The 18,323-nt window shown below is 37.6% G+C and overlaps 1 protein-coding gene across 1 annotated transcript in view; it reads left to right on the plus strand.

Annotated features, from left to right (window-relative positions):
* The window catches only part of LOC149299757 (dynein axonemal heavy chain 3-like), a 498,381-nt gene that overhangs the window by 455,093 nt on the left and 24,965 nt on the right, over positions 1-18,323 (plus strand). Inside the window, exons 68-71 of the mRNA XM_089486039.1 lie at positions 9,806-9,931; positions 13,680-13,857; positions 14,673-14,746; positions 15,694-15,987. Coding sequence (XP_089342165.1) covers positions 9,806-9,931; positions 13,680-13,857; positions 14,673-14,746; positions 15,694-15,987 — 672 coding nt within the window. The remainder of the gene's footprint in view (positions 1-9,805; positions 9,932-13,679; positions 13,858-14,672; positions 14,747-15,693; positions 15,988-18,323) is intronic.

Genomic DNA, 18,323 nt, shown 5'->3' on the forward strand with positions numbered 1-18,323 from the left:
ATATTATTAACTATTAAAAAATATGAAATAAGAAAGCACCTATTTATTAATTGTGATAATAGACTATGCTTACCAATACATCAGAAATGTTGACTTGTCATGTCATGTTTTAGAATTGTTTTAATGGCAAATTGTGTTGTCGGTGGGTGCTCTGGCTATTTATCTGCCTGTATCAGTTTATTTTGTAACATATACACCAAAAGTATGTCTTCATGTTTTCAGTGCTTTCAAAGCTATTCCTTGGTTTTCTAAAAATGGTCAGTATAAAATAGATAAGACAGATGGTAGCAGTGGAGTAGGCTTTGCTTTCACTGTATTCAATGTTAATTTCTTTATAAAGCATTATTCAACTTCATAGCTGTAACTAGTGGATTACAAACTAATGAAATATATCATCTTGCTTTCTATCATTTTGATTAGCTACATTTTGATTGCCTAACCCCTTTTCTTGCCCAATTTTAGAATAGCTCTCTACTTAGGGACCTCCTATTATTCACTCCTTCAGATAGATTGTGGCAACATTTAAAATAAATATTTTTTTACCCATGATTAGCTAACAGGACTGAATGCAGATTTTTTAAGAACTATGGGAATGGGGAAGAACATATAAAATAGTTTTATATTTCTCATTGGTCAACGTAAAATGTTAAAATAGAGTAATGCTCTAAGCTACAGTACGTATTTCTCACTATGGTTCTGTCATTGCGCATTTATGCAAATATCCCTTGAGATCAGCCTCAGGTTACTGGAAATACACACACAGCTTAGGAGGCGCAGTCTCTTTTTAAGACTTAAAACCTCTGTCTCGCTTTCCTCCCTCAATGCCTCTGGATTTTAGTTTGGATATGAGGGTATTAAAGAGGGGTGAGTCTAGAGTTAGTGGCACCTGGGTATAGTATTTCTTCATCTTTAACTGACAAACTACTAGCTACTACTACTAACATACAAACTTACTTTTACACTCCACACATACACTTGCATACATATCTCCCTCACTCCCTCTTATACCTAACAACACCAGCCCTAGGCTCACCCATGACACTATAGCACCATACACTGACAGACACACTCACACTAACAACCATACACTAACACTCACACACACACATGCTAACACCCATAAATACAAACATGCTAACATAAAAAAGCCAACACACACTCACTCTAACACCATAAGATTGCAAACACTCACACTAGCACCACACAGTAATGCACATATGTGCTGACACATGCTAACACCGTGTGCTAACACACGCACACTCTACCACTATACAGAAACAAAAACTCCAGCTCACAAATGCTAATGCCATATAATAATGAACATTCACACTACCACCATACACACACTATTCATACCCCATCATCAGTGCAGCTTTCCAGCTGTCCCTCCTCTTCCTTTAACCACATGGGGAGCCCTGTCTTTACTGCAGCTCTCACTCTCCCTCTGAACTGCTACCCTATTAACAAAGGGTTACATAACATACATTATGTGGCCCTATTGGCCGCCTCTGTTCCCAGCCACCTGGATTTCATGCACCTGTGGCACCTGCCTTAGTGCTCCCCTGGAGCTCCCCTGCACACACCTGTAACTACTATCCATAACTGTCCCTCTTTGGCCTGCAAATGTTTAGAGATGTAATGAGCTCTTGGATGAAAAAGCTGTTGGGCCTACTCTTGCCACAGCAATTGCAAATGTTAAAATGAAGTATAAGGTTTTGGGTTGATTCCCCTTAATTTTTTTTTTTTTACAGTTTCTTACTATTCCAAGACAGATCATTTCTGGACTAGTAGCTTTATTTTACATTGGGCACAAGATCCAATAATGTATAGTTACCAAAATGAATGTATCCTAGTTTCTTGTTTTATTTTGGCAACATGTGACTACAGCTGTAACTATTATTTTAGTAATATAATGCATTTGTTTGTATGCTGTTCAAACCAACAGCACTAACATACTCAGGAACAGGTTATAAATATACGTATTAGTGTTGTGATATCATCTATCACTTCTGACACATCTGTTTTCTGTATCTTCCCCTCTGTTGCACTGACCTTATTAATGCCCAGTCTGGTGTAGAAATAAAAATGAAACAACCCATATTGTCTTTGCTATACATGAAATAAAAAAGCAGTATAACTGCTATTTGTAAAGTTCTGGGTATTCACAGAAACTTGTTTATGCGGAAAGTTTTGGTTGTAGGAATAAAGCCTTGCTCTTGTGAAAAAGTTTTCATACTAAATGCTCGATATTTGGCTAAATGTTGCCCTCTATTGGTCATTTATTTCAGTCTTTGCACTAGAGCATGTTGTTGCAAATGACTAATAAATAAAAAAATTTATATGTTTTTTATATGTGTGTGTGTAAGGAGAACCTGGCCGTCGTTGCTGCCTTCCTCGTGGCTACAAAATGGGTAGCCACGCCAGTTTTCAGAGTGAAGGTGCACCTCTCGGGTAAAAGCGTCTCCCAAAAATTTGTGCCACAAGTCACGACACAACACATCAGGGTGCAAGAGAAGACACTTCATTGGGAAATACTAATGTCAGATTGTTTTTTAATATATATTTCTACCAATACATAGTCATGTCTGGATATGCCAATACATATATAGCAGACTTCCAACATATTTTTTTCACAAAAGTCCCAGAGATGGAACATCCTTGAGAAACTTGTTACACCCGTTAATAGGCAACATCAATACTTTAGATTAAGTTGTAGGTTCAACGGACCCTTCTTTTGTAAATGTTTTTTTCTTCAGGAGCTAAGATGACCTATAGCATTAGTGATCTGTAAGCACTACAGTATTCTAGGCATTAGTAAGAACCTCTTGTCCTACCATTTATACCATACCTTCACCTCTCTCCATATTGTATGTGTCTTTCCCCCTGGCCCCCTTTTTGAGCATCCCTGCACATCAGGGACAAACCCTACTCTGGTTCCTCTATGGACATGACAAAGAAACACAGTCAAGATCTCTACGATTTATACCCTCTCTCAGCTTCACAGTTCAGGGTGCTGGGATATTATGTCACAAAAGGCATGGATGTCCATTTAGTGGGGAAGAGGCACTTGATAGGTAGCAGGGACTAGTGTCCCTTTGCGATACCCTAAACATAATTAGCCAAGTAGGTTGATGACATTATGTATAAGAATTTATACTAATTCATAATGGAGAAGCCAACTTCGGAACAGCCTTTCATTGTTAAAATTTTGTTTGAGCAATAGCTCTTGTCTTATGCCGAATTGCACACTGTATATCCTCAATAAACTCCTTTACCAGTAAGATTTGACTAGTTTTCCACCGTATCATAACATCACATTTGCATACAGATCTTTTAGTTGCATGCCGTTAGCACAGGTTTCACTTTAGCATATATTATGTACTTCTTTATTTAATTTCATAGCATTTATATTAATTTCAAATACAGCCATGTTTTTAAAGGTCATGTTTTAATGGTTTTAATAGTGCGTGTTGGTTGAGCATCTATAATTTCCATGCAATTATTTTTTCCAGTCTGTTGATTGATACAAGAAAATAATTTAAATTCAATGGAATGATCTTTCAATTGGGGTCTACACATTAAATGCTATTGATGGTCATAGTTACTGGTTACCAGTGTATGGTTTTTCATACCCCGACCTTCATCTAATTTACAGAGCATCCAAATTAAGCTATACTGAAGTGATACTGCTGAAATGTGTGGAAAGAAACATGCTGAGATATCTGCTAAGAGCACTCACTGACACAAGGGGAACTAGAACAGGGCTGCCCACTCCACTTCCCAAGGCCTCAAAACAAGCCAAAAATTGTGTGTACCTTTGACTGAAAAACAATTAGTTGTGGCATGTTTGAGGGCCTTGAGGACAGACGTTTTGGAGTTCTAAAATACCGTAGAAAGATGGCTACGCAGCTCTGTTGGCTTACCTAACTAGCTGCCCTCATAAGATTAACATTAACTGTCATATTTGCTTGATACACTTCACTTGTGTATTTTTGTGCAACAGAAGCTGCCGGACCTTAAAACAAGAAGTGTCCACAGAAAAATCCTCTGCATATATAGTGACAAAAAAAAGCCTCTCGCAGAAAACATTTGGGCTGAGGCAAACCGCTCTGCGGGTGTGCTCGCCCACAGATGAATAATTCCAGGTTGTGTGCCTTCCTTTATCATATAGTGACCTACAGTGTTTTTTCCACATCATATATATACCTCCCACGTTGGATGTGGACAAAAGGGGTTATGTATGGAAAGTCATTTTGGAGCTAAGGTTGAAAATATCGCCATAGCACCCAAAAAGGGTCAAATCAGAAGGCACGTTCCATTGGTTGCTACGGTGATGTATTCAGTTTTCAGATGTTGCATCAACAATCACTTTTATACATAAACTCTAATCTGTTTTGGATTTTCCTTTTCCTGACCTAGCTATTGACCACCGCTGTTTGGTTTTGACAGGATGACCTTGTTTGCTTTGCTAATCCCCTTGCTTTATTTATAACTCTTTCCAATCTTTTGATTATTCCACTTATTTACAATACTCTGCAGCTTTCCCGACCTTTGCATTATCCTGATTACACTTCTACCTAACCCTTTTGTTACCTGAACCAGCTTCTGACATCTTTCCTACTGCCCGCATTAATATTTCTGCTTAACCCTTGACAGCAAGTGATTGCAAATGCCCCACTGAAAATGAATGCTTAACAAAATACCATCAGTCTATTGAGGAAAACATTTGTCAAGTACAGATATTCCAACGCTGGTTAGTTTATTAGTTAGTATTTGGGCTTCAAACAAATGTTCATGTTACTGAAAAACTTTCCTTTAGTAGTCAATTGTTCACATTGTTAGGGTTCCAAAATTAAACAAAGGTCTAATAAACCCTACTATGTGTGATATTGTTTCCTTTGAACGTTTATTTTCATTTCACTCCTATTTCTGGAAACCACCCTTGGCAAGTTCGGTGAGAAATGTTAAACTGGATAAAGCCTTCTGTAGGTTGGCATCTTGTTGCAATAGTCATTATAAATCAAGGTGTCAAATACCTCCTTTAATAACTCATTTTTACATGAAAGAAACAGGTTCCTTAATTTGGAATATAAGTGCATACATATTAAAAGAATATCACTTTAGTTTGTATGTTTAAGGATACCCTACTATATAGATTACATCAATGTGATTCATTAACACAGAATAAAACATGTAAAGACGCTTACCTTGTTCTACAGCTGTGACATACAAGAAACCTATGTAAGCTTTTGTAAATATGCAGCTTTGGTCTTTTGCTGAGAATTGATGCTCTGAATGGAGTTCATCATATTAATTGCAAAATCAATTGGCATTTAGTAGCCTGAAGAGCTGCTTAAATTGCAAATTAACAGAGGCATTTTAGCAAGAATCACATTAGATAAATAACAAAGAGGAAAATACGGTGATGGTCCTTAAACGGGAAACTGTGGGGGATCAACATGATAACATAGGACACTTAACCTGGGTATTTTCTCTTGTTGGTAGGAAAGCTTAGAACCTGGCATTCTCCTTGGTTTTGAAAATTAGCATTCAACAAAATAGCTGGCTTTATGTTATAGAAATGTACGTAGCAGTTGATAACTTAAGAGAGATAAACATTTGCAATAATCACCATAAAGCCTAGTGGAGTTGAAACTGTTGTAATTTGATTAAGTATTCTAATTGCTGTGTTGATCAACAGGCTTTATCGTGCCCATTTTTTAATGACATATCAGATATACTATATTTAAATGTGTAATAGCGTAGGTTAATAATAATAAGGTTAAATGGGCAGACTTTATTGGGCCGAATGGTTCTTGTCCACCATCAAAATCTATGTTTCTATTTAATTTCATCAATTTAATTATGAAGTATGAAGGGCCAGTCCCATCAAATGTCTTCTTCACTAAGGGCTAAGTGTTGCATTTGAATAATCTCACCAATGCATTTTATGAGAAGTTTACAGATAAAGAAATTATTTTGTATTTGACAGCAGATAAGATCCAATTATCTTGCCTTTCATGAGAACAGGCCGCATTATTTAGATTTTTTATTATAATACTGATTTTGTTTCCTGCTCAGGACAGACATGTAGTTTGTCCAGAAACACCAACAACCACTTGTGCTACAAGGTTATACAATGGGGATGTTTTATTGAACATATGTAAGTTTTGTATAGTTACAAGTACTACATGTAAGCCCTGAACATTAAGAGAAAGGGCTGCATGACAGGGCTGGTATTGACAGTAAGCAGGGTAGGGTTAATGTATTAAGGGGGTTATATGTATATGACATTTCAGTTATAGCCGGCCTTATTGGTAGGGGTCATGGGAAGCTATTTATGGGTTAATTCTCCTCTGTTTGGGCCAGAAGCATTCTTCACCAACAGAGTGAAACAGTGAATGCCACAGTCACTTTGAGCAGTACATGCCCTTTGCCTACCTTTCACATAGCTGATCGAGGTCTTGAAGATATGTTTGCTGCTATCAAGGCTGCTGCTGTGGCTAATGGCAACTCCTGGCTGCAACAAAGAATATATTATTGCAGAACCCCTCAGATCTTCAGGATTGGCTCCCCCGCGGTCTGGCAGGAATTCAGGACTCTGGTCCTATTGTATCACAATCTTCTTCTACACTTTCTTCTATCTTTAGTTCTTTACCTGGGTTTTTTTTATTTAGGTTTGGTCGCTGCATCACCCTTTTTACCCCAGTCAGTTGCTTCTCCTATTATTGATTTGTTTTCAGGATTTAGGGCACTATTGCAGCAATATGGGGAATGTTAACGTATGCACATGGTCGGTTTAGGGAAATTATGCTACATTGTCCACTAGTGTGGTGCTTGATCCAGCACCGCGGGGTTTAGTTGGCGTTGGGGCACCTGATCCTCTGGCTACAGCAACTAGTGCAGTGACGCTGGTGTCTGCTTAATCGCAGATTGCTGAAAAACCTGTAGAAAAGAGTTCTGATAAAGGTGAAAGGGTCAGGGATTCTCTGCATAGTAAACACTGGTGAACTCTCATGCGGTGCTCCCATGGTTTCTTCAGTATGAAGATTCTGTGGCTGCCAAAACTTTCTTGGAAAATTGAACTTTTAGGATTATTCCCATAGGCAGGATGTTTTGTAGGCATTTGTTTTTGGCAATGGCTGGGGCATGAGCCGCTCACCATTTTATTACTACCGAGCATAACGATCATCTGTGGGAGTGGGATACCTTTTTGCTGGATCTTAATGGGCAGACACTCTGGTTTGAGGCTGAGGTGTCAAACTGTAATTTTTGTTTCTTTGGACTGACGCCACAGATTCTACAGGTTATGTACTTCAAAGAGCATTGGGTCTTGGCCCCAGGTCTGGTATGATGCATTATTGACAAACAAACATGACATTTTTGGAGTTATTTCCAATTTCGGTCTCCATTTGCATTACGTTTCTTTTGCGACACCACAAGTGTAGTGCAGGCTATAAATAGCATAAATGTGTCATCCCCTCCCATCCCCTCCAGTAATTGGTGTGTCTTTGTTTACGCTTTAATTTATATGTTAGATCTCAGCATCTTCCTGGTGTTGAAAATGAAATAGCTGATTCTCTCGGTTTCAGCTGCAGCATTTTTGAATGTTGGACCCCGAGGCAGATGCAGTAGGAATAGACTGCCCTGCAGTGCAACTTACTACAAGGTGTGGGAGGAATGGGCAGCAAAGCTGACAGAAGCCGGCAATCCGTTGTCGGATAAAAAGAATAGCTGTTTTATTGTGTGCTAATCCATTGGCTGGGTGTGAGAGGTCTTTGTTGGGAAGGGGTTTCCCATGAGCTGGAGCACGCTGCTAGGCTTGATAAAGCCCGTCAAATTCTAGTCTTACATGCAGGTGGAAACAAATAATGCTTGGTACCTTTAAGGCGCCTAAAGAAGAATATCAAATGTTATCTCATCCATTTTCAGGCTTTGATGCCCTGATTGATTATTTTGTGGTCTGAGATCACTCCTAGGCTGGAGGGCAAGGTCATTGGCTGGTATTAATAGAGCTTGCATTAAGGTCAACAGGGCTATTTCTCGCTCTGTGGCTTTGCAAGGGGGAATGATAATTTTACACCCAGAGATTACGCAGGAGTCTTTAGCACTCTTTAGAGATGATGGTGTTCATTTGCGTGACCTAGGCACCATTTGTGGTGTTTAGAAGTGACAAGTGGCATTGAGGGAGCAAAAGATGTATGGTGGAATCTATGTGTTTAGATTATGGCAGAAGTTTTATGAAGAACCGGTTTACAGCAAAGTTTTAATTGGTTGTTACACCAAGATTCAGCTCTGGTTTTACTCCATGTGTTCTGTCCGTGGGGGTTTTTGATATGTGTAGGGTGTATTTGGCGGTATATCCCTACAGATTGTTGTTTCTTTTCTATGTTCGATACGGTTTACAAGTATGCTAGTTTACCCTATCATGTTATCTGCCTGTCAGATACTTCTCAAGATTTTAGTAAGGTGTGCTATATACATGTGTAATAATTTGATTCTAATTTGTCACAGTAATAAAGTACTGTGGCCTTTTACTTTCCAACAACCTCGTGTGTCCAGTGTTTTTATTAAGGTGTATTATCTTTGTCAAGATGCATGGAATATACTGTGCCCAAGTCACAAGGTAAGTTCAGTTCTCGTGTGAAGTGTAGTAGAAAGAAACTTAGGCATGATTGTTAATAAGAATTGTGATAAAAATATATATTACCGTCATATTAAATTATGCTAAGTGGCAGTCGCTTTATGTTAAATATAACTCATGTTTTATCACACATTTTACCAATTATGCTGTTTCTTATTTTTAGATACATGGAACAACATCTGTCTTGCACAACAAAACATAACAGATAAGACCACATAATTCAATATTACTGATTGCTGTATCAACTTTTATGAATTGCTGCCATTGCATAATGCAATATATATAAGCAATAACCATAAATCTCAAATGTCTTTGCACGGCATTAATGGTGGCTTAACAGATGAGAATCAAATTGGAGACCAGCCTGTCTTTAAAAGTGTTGGTTTATAATGAAGATTATAGTGTAAAGATGTATTTTGTAGGTTTTTATTAATTAGGATTCAAATTAGTGGTAAATTTCACTGGAAATGTGGTTTAAATATAGTTTTAAAAATGAATATCAAGTTAATAAATGAGGGGCATATGTGCTGCTTATGCTGTATGCACGCATAATACGATATAATTTAAGAGAACATAAAAGAATTCTTGTAAAAAAAAAAAGTCAGGAAATTCACAGACTCATTTATTTTAAAAAAAAATGAAATCCATAAGTAAGTGCAGTAGGACATTCTTAGTTTTTTGTTTTAATAATTCAATCAGTGTTTATACTTTTTATCTAAGCTGGAAAGTAACTTTGAAACATATTTAACATGTATTTTCTTGGTGTTTGTTTACCCATAAATGTTGGAGACAGTAAATTCATTCTTCCATAAGCAGTATCACGGGATTTTTAAAAGGTTAGAATGTTGTTTACTCGGAGCAGCTGAATTATTATGCAGACAGTTTATATGTTGAATAGGGTTGCTGTAAACTCATTTTAATAAGAGATGCTTATTAAAAAGATGTACAACATCACTGTATTTTAACCAATGCTGCACATATGTTATATATTATATAACATATATAATTAATAAATGTCTAATTACTGCATTGATATGGCAACTCTACTGTAGAACATGTGAGTTTAAACAAGTGTGTCCTATACTGTGGCATTTTCACATTCATTATTATGTTTTCTATAATTTTTGTGTGAGTCTTTTAAATGTGGTTTTCCTCATTCAGATTCAGAAATGGAAAATTATATATGATTCAACTCTCCCTAATGAAATGGAATTGCCAGACCCATGGGAAGATATCCTCACCAGTTTTCAGAAATTGCTGGTTATACGTTGCATACGACCTGACAAGGTAAGTATGGATTGCATTCTTGTGTCATGTTTATGCATGCCCACTCGGAAAGCATAAAAATGAGCTATAAAGTTAGGTTTTAACACATTTATTTGGTCATAAAAAGTAGACTAACAATGTGTGGTAAAGTTCTTCCTTGTTTAAGTATATTCCCATAATCAAAGTTTTAACATGGTTAATTGTAGATTTTGTCTTTATTCAAGACTCCTAAATGCATCTATGTTACAGGGTTTATTCACTAAATGAACCTTGGTGAACAATGGAAAATCGCACTTGAGCTGATTATATTATAGCGTTGATAATTTATTTGCTATGTGTCAAAAATGACATCAGAGAAAGTAATACTGGGTAGTGCTGCAACAACTAATCGATAATCAAAATCGTTGCCAACTACTTTCATTAGTTGAATCGATTTTATCAAACAGAGGTTGGATAATAACACTAAAATCCAGATCCCCCGCAGTGCTGTAGGGGACCCGGATCGTCCTCTCTGGCAGCAGGTGGGTGTCTGTGCGATGCACGCAGACAACCTCCACTGCTGCCGGCACTTCCACCGGGGCTTCTATGATGGAGCACCAGTGTGACATGACCTTCCAGTGCTCCACCACAGAAGCCCGGCGGAAGAACCGGCCAGCAATGTTCACCGGCTGCCAGAGAGGAGGATGCGCTGCAGGGGACATGGATGCGCCTCTCTGGCAGCTGGTGGGCCTCTGTGCGATTTGCGCTGATATCCTCCCCTACTGCCTGACACCTCCGCTGGGGTGAGGGGGGGCGCCAGAGGAGTAATCCGCACAGGGCGCCACAACTCCTAAGGCCGGCTCTGCTTCCGGTGCTCAGTCATAGAAGCTTCAGCGAAAGTGCCCGCCAGCTCTGGCTGCCCCTACTAGACACCAAGGAGTATGGAGCACGGGGGGTAAGTCTAGGGGGGCAGAGTGGCATATCAGGGGGTATAAGGCATATCAGAGAAACAGTGGCATATAGGGGGTTATAAGGCATATTTGGGGTATAAGGCATATCAGAGGGCACAGTGGCATATCAGGGGGTGTAAGGCATATCAGAGGGCACTATGGCATATAGGGGGTATAAGGCATATCTGGTGGGCAGAGTGACATATCTAGGGTCGGCAGAGTGGCATATCTGGGGGTATAAGGCATATCTGGAGGACAGAGTGGTATATCAGGAGGTATAAGGCATATCAGAGGGCACAGTGGTATATCAGGGGGGTATAAGGCATACAGGGGGTATAAGGCATATCTCGGAGGCAGTGTGGCAAGCCTGGGCTCAGATGTGCATAACTGGGGGGGGGGCAGGTTGGGAAATAAAAACAAGAAATGCATTTTTCTCAAAGTTTTCTCAACCAGTTTGTTCATTAAATTATTTTAAATAAACGAAAAATGTACATTATTTTTTTATCCGCTTATTGGATTAATCGAAAAAATAATCGTTAGTCGCAGCCCTAATCCTGGGTACTTCATCCCACTGCAGTCTGTCTGGCTCAAGCTGAGTTAAAAACTATTTCTCCCTTTGGCACATCTTCAGAAAAAGACATATTCGGACCCGTGTCTGCAATTGTGTACCGGACTCAACTAATGAGCACACTTAAGAACCCAGGCCTAGTCTGGCTTCGCGTTTCTTGGAATGTGCTTCAGTATGGCCAGCCCTCTAATTTTTATGTGAAAAATTTTAAGAGGAAAAACAGATTTAAAAACATAACGAGATCAAAATATAGTTTTGTGGGTTTTTTATATAATTCGTTTTACTTGTGAAAAGAATGGGCATAATCTAAATCCAATTAGTGGATTGCTGTTTAAGTATGTATTATTATTATCATCAGCTTTTTCACAATTGATACATTCCTCATTCTAATACTTTTATGGATTTTAAATAATAAATACTAAAATCTATGTTTTCCCTAATACAATTTCCATTTTAACACTTTTCAAATGAGAGCAACACACACTAAAGTTACAATGTATCTATTAAAAACAATTTCAGTAGCAGTGGGACAAATATGAGTTATGGGATAATAGGCAATGTCTCCCAGCTGGTCCTTTTTCTTTAGGAGTAGTAAAAAAAACTATAATGAAAATTTGATGTGCAGGTTACAGTAATCTAAAATAAGCTTTTGACAAGAGAACACAGCAGGTCATTTTCAAATCATGCCAGTTCTTCCTGTCGATGACGATCGGCACTCAGACTGTTGTTGCTTTTATTGTACCTTCCAAAAAATATTACAGCAGGGAATAAACAGCAGATGTTGATTCCCAATATTTGAAAGCAACTCTGCAGTAACCCTGTCTGATGTAGCCAAACTTCCAGTGGTGGATAGTCACAAGGAGTAAATAATTAGGTCAGATCTATTAAATGAGAGCAGATCTTCAACTAATTTTAGGAGGCTTCAGACTGGGTGAAGTTGCTGTGCCCCATATCTGACTAATACCAATAAATGAACTCTATAGGAAATGTACTAAGCTGCAGAAATGGAAGACACTGAGCTGCATCACATGTACGTTCGTCTAGTATAATTCCAGGCTATTCCAGTCATTCACTTTTCTATATTTTCTGTCCACAGTTGAAATGAACAGTGGAAAATGAAGCAATTGGTAGATTTAGATAAATAATATCAGCAGGTCTATTCCCTTAATATGCAGATTAACCTGGTTGAGGAAAGCCTTGGACAACTTGGATCCTGGCATTTGCATTCTTTACAAATTTATAGAGAATGCCCTCCACAACAATTTAGGTTTTCAGGAAACCTCACAAATACGCAGGCTGCACTTTAGATAGCACCATTTTGTTAGTTATGAAGACTCTGCTTCAATGCTTTTACTTCAAGATAATATATTCTATAATGGATGAACTGTTAGTGAGCCCTGAGGTCCCAGCAGAAAGGTTCTCACATAAAGTAACCACAAGCTCTTGTCCTACGGTGCCATTAGCCTCCCCCCCAGGACTAGGTTCAATATACCTATTGCTATTCTCGCCACCTAGAAGAGCTGACCAGGTGACACCCTGATGTGACTAAAAGAGAATGCAAACAAACAGAAGGGGTGAGCTACTGCAAGTGTAAGGTGCCAGACAAAAGAGGTAGGCCCCAACCATTTGATAAAATCCACTGTTGCACCCTAGCAGTCAATAACCATTGACATTATTGCATGCTCCCCTTTCCCATGTGGCTCCAGAAGTCTGTTCTGTTCCATAATACATTTCTAGGAGTTTAAGGAGATTTCAAACACCACTTTTGATGATTCACCAGAGTACTCTACTATTATTATTCAGGTTTAGAATTGTACTGTGTTGGCCATAGTCTAAATGAGCAAATTCAGTAACTGAAGTGTAATAGATTTCAGGTGTTCAAGACTATTTTGGCCTATCATTTGATATAATACTAGGCATATCAAGTATAAGTATGCTTGAAGAAGAGACCTAGGTAGACTTGAACACTTTAATCTATTATGCATCAGGTAGCCAAACGTATTATTTTTTTAAGACAAGCAAAAGAATAGAAAAAGCAGGTATTGATATTACTGAAAGTAACACCGCTAGCTTGATTTTACAATGTTTTACAATGTTTAAAATCTGCATAATTATGAACTATGTTTTGCCAAATGTACAACCTGGGATGGCCCAAACAGATCAATTGGAGGTAGGAATGAAAAGTTTTTCAGAGTAAAAGCATTTGTTGTATTTAGTATTAAAGAAAGTATCACACACTTGACGGTGTTGTATTTTTTGTTACATCACTTAGGTTATTCCCGCAGTTCAGCAATATGTCACTGATAAAATGGGGCCTGCCTACATAGATCCCCCAACATTTGACCTGCAAAGAAGCTACATGGAATCTGCTTCCTGCACACCACTTATATTTGTTCTTTCACCGGGGGCAGATCCCTTAGAATCGCTGATGCAATTTGCAGAAGAACAAGGTATACATGAGCCAGCGTATCATAAGTAATATCCTTTTTGCTATAACAAGAATGTTTGTATTCAAGTTGGGTTAACATGATTGCCGATCTATTTGAAATAAATTCCTCCTAATTGATTGTAAAATTATTCTAAGACATAAAAAAATGTCTTGTAATCTTAAAAGATGGACAACCACATGCTTTAATGTATTTAGTGGAATATCATGGAAGCCATCCCATAGCAAGAGATTTTTTTCTATACTATACAGTTAGTATTGCAACTTAATTCATCTAATGGAATACTGAACTTAATAATAAGCCGATTTAAGTTCAGCTTGATCTAAAATGTATTACCTGATCTATGGAACTCAATGACTTACTGTCTTTTTAAGATATAATTAAAATAATTAAATAGTATCAACCTTCCACGATTATCCAAAGCCGCTATCTGATTATCTGTTGAATTTACTTGCACATTGACAAATAATAAACAATAGTAGCTCTACGCTCAATCCCCCCACTTAATTCAAGCTAGAACTTACTGATATTTAATGCATTGCCATTGTATATTGTATTCCCTAAATCTTGCTTAGGAGAGTGCTTAGTTCTGTATAGAGTTGGATTTTCAGTTAAACTCTTATTCAAGCCCTTGCACTCATCTGAAGCTTGTAGTCCTATATAGGTTTTTTCAAGAAACACTGAAACCAAACGATCCAAGCTGCTGAGTAACCCTATTGTATTCATATCAGCTAAAAATATTTGTAAGATGATATGGGTAATCCTATAATCAAACACATATTTAATATATTGATAATTAAAGTTTAATTTTGTTCCAGAAATGGGTATGAAACTTCAGACAATATCTCTTGGCCAAGGACAAGGACCTATTGCTCGAAAAATGGTTGAAAAGGTAATAATAGCTGTTATTTACATTAAACAAAAATGATCTACTGGTAGTAAAAATATCTTGACCATGGGTTATTAGGGAGTGACTCATTTTTGTATTATTTCCTCTTTAAAAAAATGTATTTTTATGTATGTGTATTACAATTAAAGCACAAATTGTCTATAAGCACAGAAAATAAACATATCATAGGACTGACTGCAGCAAAGGAAAATGCGTATTTTCAACACTGCCATTTCATGGTGCAATTTTGAAAAGTGAATCAATTAAATGCACAGTTCACTGTTGGACATAATCTCACATTACACTGAGTGAGTCAGCCAGGAGTGTTGTAATGGTTCATAAATAGCCAGGAGTATGAAGATTGTCCAGCCCAGGTTGAGGCACTGATGACTACAATGACTACTGATGACTTTGTTTTTTAAATATATACATGTGTGTTGGCATGTGCTGCATTAATAAACACTGAAATTGAGCTGTTTGGTACATACACAGTATTTGCCACATCAATAATTTCAATGTCGTTCTACATTTACCATTTATATTTCTGTATATTTATTTAATAAACATTTATACAGTTAAACATTTAGCTGCAAATTTTATATTTGCTATTTGTTCACCTCCCTGACTAGTGTCTCCTAATTTTTAAATTCTCATAAATATTTTACAAATACCATACACGAAAAGGCCAAGCATTCATTATTTCTTCTCGATGACACTCATTTAATAGCCATTAAAATGCAAATACATCTATGATTTTTAAATCAGCAAAATTAACATTAACAGTTGGGTGATTGATTAAAGGTCACAGAGACTGTATAACTTAATTTCCTGGATAATAATTGTGTTTGGTTTTCTCTAGATTGTTTAGGATTCTGTATTATTTTTAACTGTTGACAAGTAAATAATTGGCTTTTTAATTTTTATTACCCAATTCTTGGAAATTCTTACAGGCAGCAGAAGACGGAACATGGGTGATTCTCCAAAACTGCCACCTAGCCACTAGTTGGCTTGCTGATCTTGAACAAATTTGCGATGAAATAATTACAGATCCTGAAAATACCAAATCTAGCTTCCGCTTATGGCTGACCAGTTACCCATCTGAAAATTTTCCTGTGTCAGTGTTGCAAATTGGAATAAAAATGACCAACGAGCCCCCAAAGGGATTAAGAGGAAACTTGCTGAAATCGTATCTCAGTGATCCAATGTTCAACCCTGTTTACTTTAATGGCTGCAGTAAATCCACGGTAGGATTATTTTTACTCTTAATTCATATATATATCAACAGATGCTGTAACCCCATGCACTGGACAAATGGACTATGCTTTACTTTAGCAGAGAAATTATTTCAGTAAAATTGAATAACTGATTAAAAATGCATTTATTTATTAGTTAGAAATTAATTCCATTATGATTCATGATAGGAGATAAAATGTACCAAATTAGTTTGTCATATTCTGTAAGTTTTTTTAGGCACAGGCCTTAGCTGCTTCGACCATCCTTAGCCTTTCTTCAGTATTTGATATCATGAGAATAGAGATGAATTAATGAGGAAAAATGTGTGTCAAATAAATGTAACTTAAATTGTAGGAACCAGTTAAATGTATCTTTAGTTTAATTAAAAATGAGACAAATTGCACAGAGTATGTTAGTACATTAACAACGCAAATCTAAGCATTTTATGAAACCAAAAATATGAAAATGCCTTTCTGGTGCTATAGCAACGGGTTTTGTAAGGAAGCATGAACTCTTATTGCCACATGTCTAATTTGACCTAAGAAAATTCATGTGAATGAGAAAGATGTTGACATGATTAGCGTATTGCTATTAAATGTCATTTAATGTACATCTCCAACCTTTGCTGCGTCAGTCATCTTAAGTATATAGAAGAGGAAAAAATGGAGAGACACATACAACTTGATCATCTGAGTTATCAAACAGTTGATAATGATCATCATTTTATGCCTCTCAACCGTAGTTTTAAGATAGCTATTTATTGCCACAGAAATAAATTTAAGATGTTTTAAAATATTTCCCAATATTTCCATAGGGTAAAACGCATAATTTGTATTCATCTTTTTCCTTCCTTGGCAGACAAACCTAAAAGCCAGTTTCCATAACTACTTAATTTGCATACTTTTAAAATCAAATTTTACAGACACTGACATTTTTCCCCTTTTCTCTTCCTCATTCATTTTAGCTTATTTCTTGCTTAATGTAATTTTACTCTCAATAGCATCCTATGAGTAGCATCCTGTTGGCAGAGTTCTATAAGAAGGGATAGACAAGTGTCCTCTAAAGTTGCTGGTCAAAGAAAATCATGCCTATTAATTGTTCTGTTTTGTTTTCTTAGGTTTTGCTTTACTCTTTGTTTTAGAAAGATAATATATAAATCATCCATGGATCACAAAGGCCAGTGACATTAACCCCTTGATGACAATTGCCGGTCCGGGCACGTCACCGAAAATCGTGACGATTATGACAATTGACGTGCCAGGACCGGCACGTCTTTAAACGGGTGAAAAAATCGATCCGTGATCGATTTTTTTACTCAAACGGTGTTGCTCTAATGCCTCGACATCGAGGCATTGAGCAACACCAAAAAAAACATTCCCGGCCCCCCCCGATCGCTCCTAGGAGCAAATAAAAAAACATGTTTGAAAGACTGCACGTCTTTCAAACATGGCGGCGCCTGCCACCAAAAAACGGGTTTAGGAAGCGATCGCGAGTCACTTCCTTTGCTTAGCTGGTGTTGCTAAGATGCCTCAGTATCGAGGCATCTTTGCAACACCTGTTTAGCAAAGGAAGCGACTCGCGATCGCTTCCTAAATGCTCAACTTACCTTCCCGGTGCCGGCGTCTTCGAAACACATGCGGTGTTTCAAGATGGCGGCGCCCATCAAGCCGGGGGCGGAGCCTGCTGTCATCATCGGGGGGGGTGTTGCTGGATGTCATGGACATCCAGTGAATAACACCCCTAGTGGTCAGATCACTCATAAGAGTGATCATGATTTGCTAAATCAAAGGCAATGTTTTCTAAACATTGCCTTTGATCAGTATTGGATCTGCCTCCCTCCTTCACTTGCTTCTAGTGAGGGAGAGAGACAGATCAGTGTGTTTTTAGGTATTCTCAATAATATATATATATATTGATCCAAAGGCTCTTATAAGAGCCACCCATTTAATATTAACCCCTTCATTGCCATTGATCACTGCATAAACAGTGATCTTGCATAGTGGCAATTGTTTTTGGGGTTCTTTTTTTTACATTTTAGGGTTTTTTTAATTTTTTTTATTAGAGCCATTAACCCTTTCCTTCCCCACTATTTTTGCTGCAATTGTTGCCATGCAGCAGTATACGGCTGAGGAGGCATGTTCCAAATTTGGCCCTTTTGCCCCCAAACAATCTGACAAACCCATGCATGTGGGGTATCAATGTACTCAGGAGATGTTGCTGAACACATATCGGGGTGTTGTGTGACAGCAACAACATACCAGGAGCTGTAATTTTACACCTGAAGTACAAAGTATGTTTAAAAAACAGCAAAAACAATTACTATCACAAACTTTGACAAGGGTTGGTG

The sequence above is a fragment of the Sceloporus occidentalis genome, unplaced genomic scaffold (genome assembly GCF_023333645.1).
Source record: "Sceloporus occidentalis isolate IW3139 unplaced genomic scaffold, rSceOcc1.0.p SCAF_28, whole genome shotgun sequence".
Lineage (NCBI taxonomy): Eukaryota > Metazoa > Chordata > Lepidosauria > Squamata > Phrynosomatidae > Sceloporus > Sceloporus occidentalis.